The sequence below is a fragment of the Hirundo rustica genome, chromosome 2, assembly GCF_015227805.2.
Source record: "Hirundo rustica isolate bHirRus1 chromosome 2, bHirRus1.pri.v3, whole genome shotgun sequence".
NCBI lineage: Eukaryota > Metazoa > Chordata > Aves > Passeriformes > Hirundinidae > Hirundo > Hirundo rustica.
In genome coordinates, this window is record NC_053451.1 from 79,953,448 (window position 1) to 79,967,812 (window position 14,365).

Genomic DNA, 14,365 nt, shown 5'->3' on the forward strand with positions numbered 1-14,365 from the left:
AAAAATTCTTTGAGCATGTATTTACCCTTTAAAGGCTCATTGTGTCTCTTACTTTTCTTTTCCTATTAATTTTAGAGGTTGATAATGATTTTGTAACTACTGTCTTCTTTTTGTCTTCCTGTCTGCAAAGATTTGTAAAGTACACATACTCATTTAAAGCTGAACTGGAAAGATTCAGCTCATATCTTCCATGAAACTGTGGCTGGTATTACTAACACCAAGTGATGACATCTTCAGCCTTCTCAATATATAGTTTTGTAATGAACAGAAAAATTATGAACAGTTTGCCACTGTGGCTCCTGTGGGACACAATGAGCCAGACAGCAATTCCCTATTCATATTAATTGTTTGGGCAAAGATGAAGTGTGCAGATGAAAATGGAATGATATTTAGAAAAAGCTTGAGGACACTGTCTGATGTGTCAGCATGAATGGAAGGGGTCACTTACAAACTCTATGTGCACTTGTACTCTGACAGTAAAATCTTCAACAGATTAAAGATACTATATTCACTTTTAATCATATGTCCTTCACCTAGGAAAGAAATAGAAGGTCAGAAAGCTATGATCTGAGCAAGAGACATTATTATTACAGCACTTTTGAACATAGTTTAGTGTCAGAAATTTAGGCATACCTATCTGCATCAAAAAAGGTCAGTCCTTCATGCTACAAATTATCTTCATTTGTTAAAGAATTCTGTAAAATTACAGAACTCCAGAGAAACTTGAAGGAGACAAAAAGATAAAGCAATATCTAAAGGCATGAAAAACCATAGAAGGTGGAGGAGACATGGTCAGAGAAGAAGGAATTGAGTGTTTTAGCAGTTTCATGACTGGATATATTGAATATGAGAGAGATGAAACAAAGCAGTACTTACTGCAGGAACAACAGAAGAGAACACAAGTGGGTTTTCTCTTCTCTTTCATGGGAAGTAATTATTGGTGAACAAGAAAAGTTGGTAGTCTATTTATATACTAATTTAACTTTTAGTGTAACTTAGGAATCAACAACAGAAGGTGTACCTACTCTGTCCTATTCCTTTCTTACCTACAGTGGCTTTCATTAAATTATATACGTGTGTTTCTTCCAGTTAACTGGGATACTCTTTTACACTGGAAGAAAAAAAATCTCTTTCAGTTCACTAAAACTGAGTTTTGATTTGAATGAGTTTATTGACTATATGAGTTTATTCAAAATGAAGATTAACTGACTCCAAATCCTAAACTTCTGAGACTGCAATTTAAAAAAATCCCCATCTTTATTTTATGCCCTGTTCTCATTTAGAAAGCCTAGAAATTGCATCAGTTAACAGAAACTTGGACACTTCAGTGATACACTTAGCGCTGAAACAGTACTGAAAACCAACCATATTCGTTCTACTGAGGAGATTTGGGAGCAGAGTATGTGTAATGTAAAAGCAAACTCTGAGTTTTGGTGAGGCAAACACAGTTAAAAAATGAGGAAGAATGGAAGGCTCTGCAGAGAAACTAAACATCTTGGCAACAGAAGAACATATACAATACAGTCTAGCCCCATCCCATCTTGTTATCCTCAGTTGTATATGGGGAGATAATAAATACTGGGCATTATGCAAAAAAAACCAAAGAAACTTCCATTATTTTCTACTTGTACATAGAGTATGGGAAGAAATGGTGAAAGTGTATTGAATAGTGTAAAGGGATGGATACTCCAATATCTAGCTAACTCCCAGAAACTGGCTGGGGATTCACAAATGAGGTGTTAAATGTGTGCTCAGTTTTAGCTTTATGCTACTTCAGATGAGGAAGGTAAAGCTGTTTCCATCCTCTGCTATTTGCTTGCCCTCTTTTTTAGAGGTCTTAACCATAGTAGCAACTGCAACTGAAGGGGCAGTAATTTTACTCCTGGGACACCTTAGCTCCCTGTCTTGTCTGATAATATAAAATGGTGTTCACTTCAGTTTATGTTAATAAAAGAAGTTATTAATTCAGATGGCTGAAATGATTGCAGTTCATTCAACTGGAGGAATGACAGGACAAATAAAATGTAAATGCATGTGGTAAGAACCACTAACCTTTTCTGCTATGAATTAAAAAGTTGATCTCATAACAGTAGAGAACCAAACATATTTTGTCCATATACCTTTTCTTTTTTTTTTTTTTTTTTTGAATACTGTAATTCACCATTTTTTATTGAAAGAGACCAGAAAAACAGTAAGCTTCTCCAACACCTTGGAGCCCCTCTGTTGAACTTGAGTTGGTTTGTCAGTATTCATATTGTACCGGGGGCCCAAAACCAGACACGGTGTCTGGATTAAGGTTTACCGGCGCTGAGCAACGGGAGATAACTCCTTCCACACAATGACCCACGAATCTGTCGACCTCCTCTGTTGCCAGGGAAGGCTGCTGGCTCCTGTCCAGCATCCTGTCTACTGAGACTCCCAGAGCCTTTTCAGCAGAGCCCAGCTTCAGCTTATGTTGCCACAGCTAGTTCCTCATGAAGTGCAGCTTGTCCTCAGTGAATTGCTGGTCCTTTCCCCAGGCCTGCTTACTTCCCCCTCAACAGCAGCTCTGCCCTTAAGTGTTTCCTTCCCCGCCTTGCAGTACAGACAAACATGCTGCATGTGCCCTCACAGACGTTAATCTATCATTTAAAGATGTAAATGTGTGAAGGATTCTTAAAATTTAAATATATTTAAGACTTGTCATTGATACATGTGAAGGAAAGAGTAGCCTGAGGTGAGGCAGTGTTTTTCCAACCCAACGGAAGTAGGCTCATTTTTATATAGAGTGGGGTTTTTGCATTACTCCAGTCTGGGAGGAGAGAGAATGAGACTACCACAACCTGCCCTTCAGTACTTCAGATTCCTTGCCATGAAAAAATGTCAACATGACACATTTGGGATAGAGACAGACAGGCTGCTGCATGGGGAAGTCTGAACACAGTCCTGCACTTACATGAGCACCAGGAAAAAAAACCAAAACAAACAATCCAGAAACAAAGTTATGCATTATTTTCCCCATAAAATTATTACTTAATATTCACAGATGCCATCTCTAGAAGGTACTAGTATGTTCTCATGCAATCAATGAACCACAGAATAGTTAGGGTTAGAAGGGACCTCTGGAGATCCTCCAGTCCAACCCCCCTGTCAAGTCAGGGTCACCTAGAACAGTGACACAGGAATGTGTCCTTTGGGTTTTGAATGTCTCCAGAGATGGAGTCTCCATGACCCCTCTGTCAGCCTGTAAAATACGTGTTTCACAAGTTACCTGTTTTGTCTGTGACTTTGGTTCTCAGAAATGGTACATAACTTATATGAGTGGTCCTGTGGACCTAAATTTTAATGGTTTTAATTGGTTTTAATCCTTTTTAGGAGAAAAGAGGATGAGTCTGCTGGGTGTGCAACACAGACTTTAAACAATTACTTAAAGAATTTACTGTCAGAATCAGATGTAGGGCAAAACTCTTGGGCCATATCCCCAGAAGCCCATGTAGCATTAAGACTCTGCAACATCAACATGTTTAAGAAGGGCTGAAGGCTTTATTAAACAAAAAAACCCATTCTCTGCTGAATTCAGTGTTATGCTTATCTTCACTTTTCCATGTACTGCACAGTTGCCTACTGAGACAGTATTGCACTTTTTTTTTTTTTTTTTTTTTAATAGCTTGTCAAGACATATACCCTGAAACAATTGGAAGAATTAAAGGACACAAGGTTTAGCTGAGTTCTTTCACTCCCAAACTTATTAATATGTACTTTCTGCTAGAGTTAGGTTTCAAAGCTAATATCCTGCCAAAATAAGTGTCAGCTAACGACTCTCATAGCTATCTCTTTTGTTTTGCAGATACCCTTCACATATGTTGCCTGGAAGAAGGTAAGAAGTCTCAAATTTGCTTATAATACAGCAAATTTGACAGCCAAAAGTCAAGTGCATCAAGCTTGGCCAGCCATCCTTTGGTTTTTAACCAGCACTTGTTTGGGTTTTTTTTCCCAGATAAAATCAGGATCAGTCCCTAAGATCCAAACACACTGAAATATCTGCTTGTAGAAACTCCTAACAAAGAGAAATGGAACATGGTTCATGGCACAGCTATCACCTTAAACACACAAGATCAGCTGTGTAACTTGCAAGTTCTCATCTACAATTTCTCTTGGAAATTGTTCTTATTTTCTTTTGGTAAGCAAGAAATGCTTGTTTTCTAATCAGCTATCACACTAATATTTTTATGAGAAAAGCTTAAAGGCAAGCAGTTACTCATCCTAGCTAATGCAGTGGAGGAGGGAAAGGTGATGGTAGTTAGCCACAGCCTGTACATATGGCTATAAGGTACTGCATTTAAGAGGTAGAGGGCTCCCTATGTAACATCCATTGTCATCCCACTGGGGATATATTTATATTGTGAGTTTGTCTTGTACTGTTTTGTTCCCAAATCCTAATCCCTCAGTGTGCCATAACACCTCCCTAACTTCAACATCTTCTGGTGAGGGAGCCCACAAGAATGGAGAAAGCCAGGTAGAAAGAACATACTAGGTACAGTCTACATCTATTCTGCCCATCTGAGGTGAAGTATGGAATAGTTTTATTCCTTGCACCAAAGCCAATCCCTCAATACTGCCTTCAACACCCCTATACCATCCTCACATATCACACTTAGTCACCCTCAGAGTAAAAAACTGTTTCTTATTTGTGGCGGTGCAAGAATTGTTTTATCAAGTTTTTATAAGTTTTATGTTATGGTTCATTTCACTGTGCCCCCAGTTCTGTAACAGTCCATCCCCTTTGAGTTGTTTCATGTCAATCATCCCACCCTCCACCTATCCTTGTTAATCCCCTCTCCCCCCACCCCACTCTGGGGCATCCTGTCTATCACTTTGGGACCCCTCCCCAGCCTGGGAAATTCCCGGGGAGGTGTCGAGTGATAGGCTGATGCCCGGGGAAATTCCTTTTCCCTTTCTGTCAGTGGTCAGAGGCTTAGAAGTGGACACCCCCTGTTACCCCCCGAATTCCCTGATTTGCTATCCTGTTGTGACCTCCCCTGAACCCTCCCCCGCTTATAAGACCGGGGAGGGAAATTCAAACTCTCTCTGGCCGGCAGTTTGGACGAGCTGCGGATCTCCCGCAGCTCGGCTTGAATAAACCATCTTTAAACCTACTTAGCCAAGAGCCATCCTTTCATCTACCGCCGCAGCCACAACACTATTTGGACCAGCTGCTGCTGAGAAGCCGAGTCCAGCAGGTAAAGTTAACCTGTTTGCATACCCAGACTGAAAACGCTTTGGCCGCTGGGCAGATCTGAGCCAGCCAGGGGCCCGCGTCCGCCCGGCACGGAAAGGCACAGCCACACTTAGTGTTCAGAGAGAACCTCCCATTTTTTAATGTTGTGCCCATTGCTTCTGGCCCTGTCTCTGAAAGAGGATGTTAATGCTTTTGCAGGGCACCAAGGAGATGGAAGTTAGTCTATGTATTACATTCCAATGTCTAACTAAATGGATAGCACAGGACAGCCCCTGCAAAATCTCTGGTTCATGTCAGGGAAAATGCAAGTATAAACTGCAGGAATTCCAGAGATGTCGCCTGTCCCATCAGCAACTCGTGGCTGCAGTGCTTGGCACTAGACAGGCCTTTAATCTCAAATGTGTAAAATACTTCCTCCAGTTAACTTGACAGGTATTTTTCTACCAGAATTTAGTCTGCAAACCCACAAATCTCAGAAGCACAAGTCTTTAAAATCAGGCAGTAGATAGGGCCTGCTTCTTCTATTGAAAACTTAGATGCACTGTTGAAATTGTTGCTACATCTGTTTAGTTTCTCTTCACAATATTATCAGCTGTTACTGTTATACCAAAGCCATCACACATCACCTCTGAACCCCTTTAGGTTCCTACAGGTAGTTGGCCTATCCATGGCCATGGAGATATGCATCTCCACACCTCTGCATCCCATCATCATCCTACAAGTAGTTAGAATGAACCATTAAATATGAGTGTATACATGTATGGGACATGTCTGCATGTCCCACACATGTATATATAAGAATAAATCTGAGAGCTGCACAGAGGAGCCTAGGTGGTTAGAAGCCATCAGCTCTGAGAATTTTACGGGTTCCTAGGAGCTGGCTACACAGGCTAGTAGGCCACCTACCTCTCTGATATTGGCCCAATACAGAACAAGAAAAAAAAATACATAACTGATTTTTATAGTCATTTCCATATGTCTTTTAAAATAAACTGGATTGAAATTTATTGTAGTCATGCTTTATAGCTCACTGCTGCTGAAGAAAGCAGTTCTCACATTCCTAGACTGCTCCCACTAATGTTCTGGTCTCTTTCTTGTGTCAGAAAAAACAGTTATGCCTCTGCAAGAAGTCTGATCAATAACAAATTCACTCCTCTCCCCCTGCCAACTTTGATTCCATTTCCTGAACAAGTGCATAAATACTGTGCCAGCTCAGGCACGTATTGAGGGGGCAGTATAGCAATGAGGAAGGGTAAGACTATCTTCTCTTTCTGCTATTCTCACAGTATGATCTGATGCAGAACTTAAAATTAATTTCTCAGAATACTTTAAAATCATTAGACCACCCTAACATGTAGACCAGCAGTAAAAAACCCACAAAAAGTATTACATCACGCAGAATACTTATATTAGTGAATGCAGGTAAGACAAAAAACATAGAACAATAATCCTTTTTACTGCCTCCATGATGACAACACCAACTCAATCCAGTTTATTTGTCAATAGAGACAGTAATGCCATGAAGGATAAACTTCCTAATGGAAATTAGGACATGGACTTCATATAGTTCATGGACTATTAGACTAATGGACACCTAATGGAGTTCATGCAGTTTAATGTCCTAAAACAGGCACTAAAGCACTGTTTCAGAGCTTCCCCTATTTCACACAAGAATGAAGAACAAGAAAACTGCTAGTTGAGGGGCAAGTATAAAAAGTTGAATGCATGAGGTTTACGTCCACTGGAACTCAATTTACTGTGTTCACATGATTCCTAAAAGGGGCAAAAATACAATACCACAAAGGCAGACCAGGTAACTCAGATGATATCTTAATTTTCATCTGAAGTTGTTTTCACTGTGAGTTAGCTACATTTTATCCACATACCTGAGACTGTTACTTGGGAACACCACAAATGATGTTCCTGTTGTTGTCAAAATCAAGAATTAAATTTGGGAAGATGAATTACCTGTTAAGACATATGCTATAATAAAATATATGGCAGTGGTTTGGCAAAGCAGAGATATTTGAGAATGAACAGCTTGTGCAGGGGATTGAAGGTGCTTGCCAGCTTAGGGTTCAGCAATGTACATGCTGCCAACAAGAATGTGTATTTTAGCTTACACGTTAAACCAAACATAACCAAAATTGCCAGAAAATGCTACAGTAGATTTGGCTTTCTATTCTGAAGCTAGTTTGTTTTATCCAGAAATGACATTATTTAACTCGCAAATAAAAATTTGAGCTGCTGTACAGTGCAGTGTTCTAAAAATGGATTTTAAAAAAAAAATTACTTAGCCTGGATTTATTAAAACAATGAGAATAGAGTTTTACAAATTAATTTATATCCAAGAAGGAATATCAAATCTGGAAGTTTCAAATACTGTGTGGTTTGCTCCCTACATGCTTTTTCTCCCTTTTTATTGTGAGCCTATTTTCACAAGGGAACAAGAGAAATTAGGTACTTCTGTTTTTATTATGATTAGTCCTGCTTCTTGGCATATGTTATTGTATTTTGCATTTAATAAGCAGGCATTTATGTTGCAAATACCTTAGGAATGGAATATGTTTGTATATAATTCTGAGAGACAGAAGACTATTAACTATTTTATATTTCAAAATCTTAAATCTTTCTCTCATAAGCACACAGAGCAGAACCTTATCAGGAAGGATTTTTCTAATCTCCCTTTGAGTGTGGTACATCTTTATTTGTTGATCTGTGATTTTCAAGAAAGAATCTACACAGCAGAGAGCAATGGATTAAAAAAAAATATGACTAAAAATATGGTAGCTATTTCTCAGCATAATTTCCTTATGGCAACATTTGAGTGATGCTGGTCAAAACACACTGATTAAAAAGCAATGTCATACCTGTAGACACGCAGGAGCTCTGCCTTGGGGTTTATTCACATCAACAGCCACAAGCTGCCAACCTCCAGCAGCATCTTCGTGAAACATCTTGAAAGGGAAGATTGTTGTCAGAAATATTTTATGTGGCAATAAATACAAGTGAGATGTAATACATTCCCCTTAAGGACCAGCATACATTTTTATGATAGCTAGTTTAAAATAACAGATGAATGATTCTTTCTGCTACAGAAAAAAAAGTAACATGCTTTTTCCAACATCAATTGAATTTTACTCAGATGACATCAAACACAATGTGTCTCTCTTAGTTCTAATATAGAAAACAATTCAGTTAATCTCTGACTAGCATCATTAGATGGTGGTACCTGTTCAGAATAATTTCCTTACTGAGGTAAGCTTATCCTAAGAAAACACAAATATATTGTGACCACATAAATAAGCTTCATGGTGCATTTGGCAATAGCAGACAACCTCATCTCTTTTACTGGCAAAGTTATTTTACCGCAAAGACCACTTTATTTTTTGTTGCATTGATACATATCAAGAGTAATTGGATAGTCCTTATGTATTGTTTCAAAGAGCTTATAATTCCTGTAAATAGCTGAATATTTCCAGGCTCTAATAAAGGCAATGGAAAAGGCTCTATTGACCACAGTGGTATTCACATTTTATCAACAGTCTCTGGAAGAGTAGATGTAGGCATTCTGTTTTGTTAGGTTTTTCCCTCAGAAACCAGGACACAAAATGATGCAGACTGCTGGACATAAGGAACAGCGAGACACCACACATGAAAGTGATTAACACTGTCCTTAAAAGAAAATGAATGGTACCAGCATTTTGAGTTGTCACCTGCATGTACTACGTAATGAAGTGTGGCAAAGTTCCCATCTCACTCCCACCTTTTCCTTGACACCCAGCACTCAAAGGAGTCACCTCAAGAACACAGCCACAGGAGCGTGGTTGAAGCTTGGAAGTCATCCTGAGAGAAGTGCTCATTAGACTGAGGACAGTGTCACCCAAATATGGTTGTAATTCCTCCAAGTCTTTGTTTAGCATCTCTGCATTGGGAAGAGCTGCCAACTTAGATCAGCCCAGTTACTCCTCTTTTTACCATGCTTTAAAGTGCAGTGATAAAGGGCTTTAGAAGAACCTCCTTTTATCCTTTTGCAGAGACCCCTTCCTAGACTGATTCTAGATACTCATTTATTTTTCTATAGGAATAAGGCTGGGGAACAGCTCAGTAATGTATGAAGTGAAAAAACTGGCACATATATCTCAAGGCCACTTCATGCACAAAACAAGCACGGGTTTTAACTTTTGTCTGGTGCTTTGAACAAGAAGTACTGCAAGGTATTTTCTGTCCTTCTTAATACAGAAAAAGATAAATTGTTTTTGCAGTTTGGTAACCTGGACTCTCTTGATATCCTATTATGTCACTGACTCGAGGAATGAAGCAGCCATTCGAACCATTTGCTTGTCTGCAGACAGCAAGATATTTTTAATTTGCGTGATGCAGATTACATTCAACATGTTCATGTTCTTTGGCATCATGACATTATTTTGGATATTTTAAATTTCTTAATGTTGGCTGCTTCTTGAGTCTCCCTACATTGAACTCTCTGTTCCATCTTCTTGTTCAGAGTACGTTGGATAAGACTATATGGCTCAGGATCTGTCCTGCGAACATTAAGTTCCCCAGGCTAAGCATATGTAATGTAGAAAAAATCTTTTTTAAGATTTTAAATTGATATCACAAAGTCTGCTTTGACAAAGACATATATAGAGTAGAAATTATTGCCATAAAGTCTATTTTGAGGCAAAAACTGTAGCAGCTGGCAGAAAAGGACTAGATTTACATATGGATTACAGAAATGTCGAAAAGAATATAAAAAAATATTCAATAATTAATTTTGAAAACTTAAATCCTTTGGTTTAGGAAAATAAATAATCTCCAGCTACATGGTTAGAAAAAATTCCCTTGTGGGTATGTTTCTCATATCTTTCTAAGAGATTTTTGCAGGCCGTTGGTACTGGCTCTTCTCAGAGATGGCAAACTGCACTAGCCTGGAAAAGCCTTATCTTCTGCCCATTTAGGACACATAATCTGATTTTTAAAATAATGAGTGAGAGAATTTAAATATCAACCTAGTACCTCTTCTTTTTCATACTGGGTTCTTTCCCACTACCAAGCCCACACTTCCTATCATGGCTTCTTCTTACTCGTTATCTCTATTCGTGGTCTCACGTGGTTTCTGTGGCTGCCTGAGCTGTGGGCACGGCTCTTTCCTTGCCCCTACAACCTATTCTTCCTTGGTCTCAGCACACCTTTCTCAGGTCCAGGACCAGCTTCCCCAAACATTTCAGCTACACTCTGACCCCTCTTCTTCCAGCTACAACTTTGGGATTTCAGCTGTTATTTCTTAGCGCAGGAAGTGATATCCAATAGCAACCCTGACTTCAAGACCACCAAAGACATGATAAAAAAGCATTATCATACTTTGTTAAAAAGAATACAAACACAGCAATAACATACTTAGCCATATAGAGAACCATATTACAATCTTCTATATTATTCATTTTTGAGAAAGACTAGTTAGATAATGCAACCAAGAATTTAATTTTTTATGAAAATTCATGTATCAGGTTTAGAATATAGGTAGTAACATGCAAAGTCAAATATATATGATGGGAATTTTTTGCTTATTATTAATTCATGAAGTAAACAAAATCAAATCCCCAAAGAATCTCAGCATCTCAAGTGCTTCACCTGGGTGGTGGCAGTTGAAGTAGTACTGCTCCTGGACCCCCACATCTGCTGGAACTGCACTCTAATTTCTGCAAATGTTTCAATGATGACAGCAATAAAAACATTCTGGAAAAAGAACAAGAAAGAAGGGCTGACAAAAAGCTCAGCAAGCAGAAAAGAAATTAATTCTAATATGACCTATGTTTCAGACCAATTTAAAAAAACATAGTTTTCAGTACCTTAACAAGCCAGGCCAGAAAGAAAATTAAGGTGATGAAATAGAAATATGAACGCCATCGGGGAAAACTGTCAATTGCTCGGTACATAAGGAACACCCAGCCTTCCTGAGAAGCAGCTTCGTAAACAGTAAATATACTTGTGCCTGTCAGAGGAAAAATGAAAATGTTTGGTATTAAACCTCCCTGAAAGTTTTCAGTATCAGCAAACAACAAACTTTTATCTAACCTAATTTTGTTTTTTCTAAAGGGTATCATCTCTCCTCCTTCAAAGAAAAGTTTTTCAGGTACATTTCTACATTTCTTCCTTTTGCAATTGAATATGAATTGGTTTTGTATCAGGCCAGACTGACTCCCTTCCCTCCATGATCACACACATATAATCCCTTAGAAGGGTTCACTGGCAGTATGCAAATGCCTCCAAAGGCAGAATATGTCCCGTCATTTGCATTCAGCAGCATCCTTGAGAAAAGGCAGATTTAACAAGGATCAACACTCAGCAGGTTAACGAAATCACTCTTAATATCAGCAACACTGAACAAATAGCAGTAGACCAAGATGGTGCCTGACACTAGGAAGCACAGGTAAGCATCTCCAGCAAGCTACTGAACTGTTTTAAAATTCAGGTAGTAGCTGCATTAATATACATATGTTGCCTCAAAAAAGCATTTTTAAGTTGAACTTGCTATATCACTCTGATGGGGGTGGAGAGGAAATGAAAGGAAAGCTATGAGAGACCTTTTTGTGCAGAAACCACTTTTGAATAACAGCTATAAAGCAACTAATTTTAAACTTAAAGTCCAAACTCAACATAATGACTGAGTGATACTATGCTTTAGCCAGCTTGGTCTTCCTCCTTATTTCTGCAATGAAAGCATCAAAATATACTCTGGTTATGGCTTGTAAGTCATTCTTGTTTAAAACAATTTTTTCTTCCAAGAAGAAACATAATTAAACTGTGAAATTAAACTGTGAAATCTCGCAAACTGCTGTGAAATCACAGAATTGTCCAACAGCCACCCACTAGCTCTGCTCCACTACTGCTTCATTTCATGGAATGTCTTTTATCAAAGAGAGGGAGCATGAGGAACACTGCCCTTAGAAAAACACAGCAGCTGCTAGCAACATAAAGACAGAAGGCTGACTATCTGATCCTTTTCACAAAGAAATAAGTGGTTCTGGGTAGAAATTCCAGAGTCCAGGAATTTCCCCCAAAATCAAACCAGCCTATAAAGGGCTCTGAGCTGTTACTTTCCTGTTGAATTTGCAACATCTATATTCTTTCTTCTGCTAACAGGGATAGAATGAACCAGAAACCAGTTTTGTCTCAGCGTCCCTTCTGCTGATAAATCTTCACTGATGAGAGGAGAGCGGGAATATCAATTTTTTTCTGTATAACACTTACTTTTGATAGGTAGGTGTCAAATGGTTAAGATGGGCATAGTGGCTAGAGAAAACTGTTAGTTTTTTTAGTCACTGAATTCCTTTCTTTTTCCTGTGTGTGGTTCTCAGGACCAAGGGAAAGAAATGAAAATAAAAGGAAAGGAAAAGCACTCAAGCATAGAAAGCAAAACCCTTTCTGTTTCCTTAGAAGAAAAAGTGGTCTCTATCAGTACTGAAATATTCATCAGTGATTACTTCATGGGTATTTTACATTTCAAAAATTCAAAAAGTAATGGTTCAATTGTCTAATAATATGCTGTTGCTGAACTGATTAAATTATTGAACAAAACAGTGCTGTTGAGGACAGGCAGAGATTAAGGAAAAAAAGAGAAATCTATTAAAAGTTGCTGGCTAGGAAACTGTCATTAGTCATTACCAATGGGAAAGTCACAGTGAAGATTAGTAAAATAGACGGGATGTCATGCAAAGTATTTATAACACATCACTGGGCCATCTGCCACAGTAAAGCAATACAGTGAATGGACAAAAATGCACAATTAACCCAATTAAAATGAGTTTGCCTGTGACACCAAAGTAAAAATGTCTCTATAGGTTATAATTGGTAGAGGTATTCTTAAGGCTATTAGAAAGCAATCCTTCTTAAGGATATACATTCTTGCTTGACATATGTGACTGGAAAGTAATAAAACTTCCATTACTGATGCCAGGAACCATGCTGTTCACTAGCTCTGGAAATCCTCTTTCATACAGTATAAGAGATGCCGAATAAGAGATGCAACACCATGAAATGTTTTGCCTCCAAAAAGAAGACTAGTTGTTACTTAACATTTACCTTACTGCATGTTTTTGCATTTCTGTTTTTCCTGATTATTTCTTTAATTTCGGACTAGATCTTCCAATGAGTAAGTTATTAAAAGACTCTCCTCTCACAGCAACATACTCTGTTTTTCTCACCATGTTCCAAGCCATATGGAGAGTGAGAAAGCATCAAAAATTTAAGTGATGGTAGGATACATCCCAAAAAACCAGACATGGGAATGCTGCCATAAAGGAAACCTAACATATGCCCCTCAGATCAAATGGCAAATTTATTGTTTTCCACAGATGTTTGTATGCTATCAGTGACATAGTGTCTTTTCCTACTAGCTCAAAGGGCTTAAGTAATGACAGCGTAGTGCTAAGAGTCTCTTGGTTAGGGCCTATGAGAACATACATCCCTCTGCAGTGGGAATATGGACTTGAGAAACTGCAGGGCCTGGCTATTCAATACACAACTGGCCTCGCTACTTCACAATGCAGCCACCTCTCGTCAAAATCCTGAACATTAGGATCATGATTTATGCAATATAACTGCAGGCATTAGCGAGACTTTTCAGCCATGAAAAAGCTTTCCACCATGAAGAGAGTTAAACACATGGTTGTTATGATACTGCTTATCAGCTTAGGCATGTTGGCATGGGCAACTTGCTGAATTTGAGATATAAAAATTTCTAGAAAATATTTATGATAATTTTCCTATTTATTTCAGTAAATGGTTAAACCTTGATGGCATTCAATATTAATTTGGGAGGAACTTCCTGATGAGAAAAGAGGTAAAATAAAGTAACATGCTTTGAAGTTTTTTGTGTTTTCTTTGAACTTTTCTAATAAATTCCACATTTTGATTTCCTTTAAACACAATAGTTAAACAAAAACAAACAAACAAACCAACCATTTCTCAGTAGAAATTAAAACTCAATTAATCAACATAATAACCTGTATAAATCTCAAATAACTACTTTTATCTAAGCAAGAAACACTACCACCTTCAGAAATGTTTTACAGCTGTACCTGGTTAATATCAAAAAGAAAATAAAAAAAGGTCAGAAAATGAAATATTTAGCGAAATACTGGG

General features: G+C 38.2%; 1 protein-coding gene across 9 annotated transcripts in view; it reads right to left on the reverse strand.

Annotated features, from left to right (window-relative positions):
* The window catches only part of NALCN (sodium leak channel, non-selective), a 236,712-nt gene that overhangs the window by 142,066 nt on the left and 80,281 nt on the right, over nucleotides 1-14,365 (reverse strand). For all 9 annotated transcript variants that reach the window (XM_040055952.2, XM_040055951.2, XM_040055949.2 and 6 more), the window contains 3 exons: nucleotides 11,071-11,213; nucleotides 10,853-10,957; nucleotides 8,089-8,175 (listed from right to left, as the gene is read on the reverse strand). In XM_040055952.2, coding sequence (XP_039911886.1) covers nucleotides 8,089-8,175; nucleotides 10,853-10,957; nucleotides 11,071-11,213 — 335 coding nt within the window. The remainder of the gene's footprint in view (nucleotides 1-8,088; nucleotides 8,176-10,852; nucleotides 10,958-11,070; nucleotides 11,214-14,365) is intronic.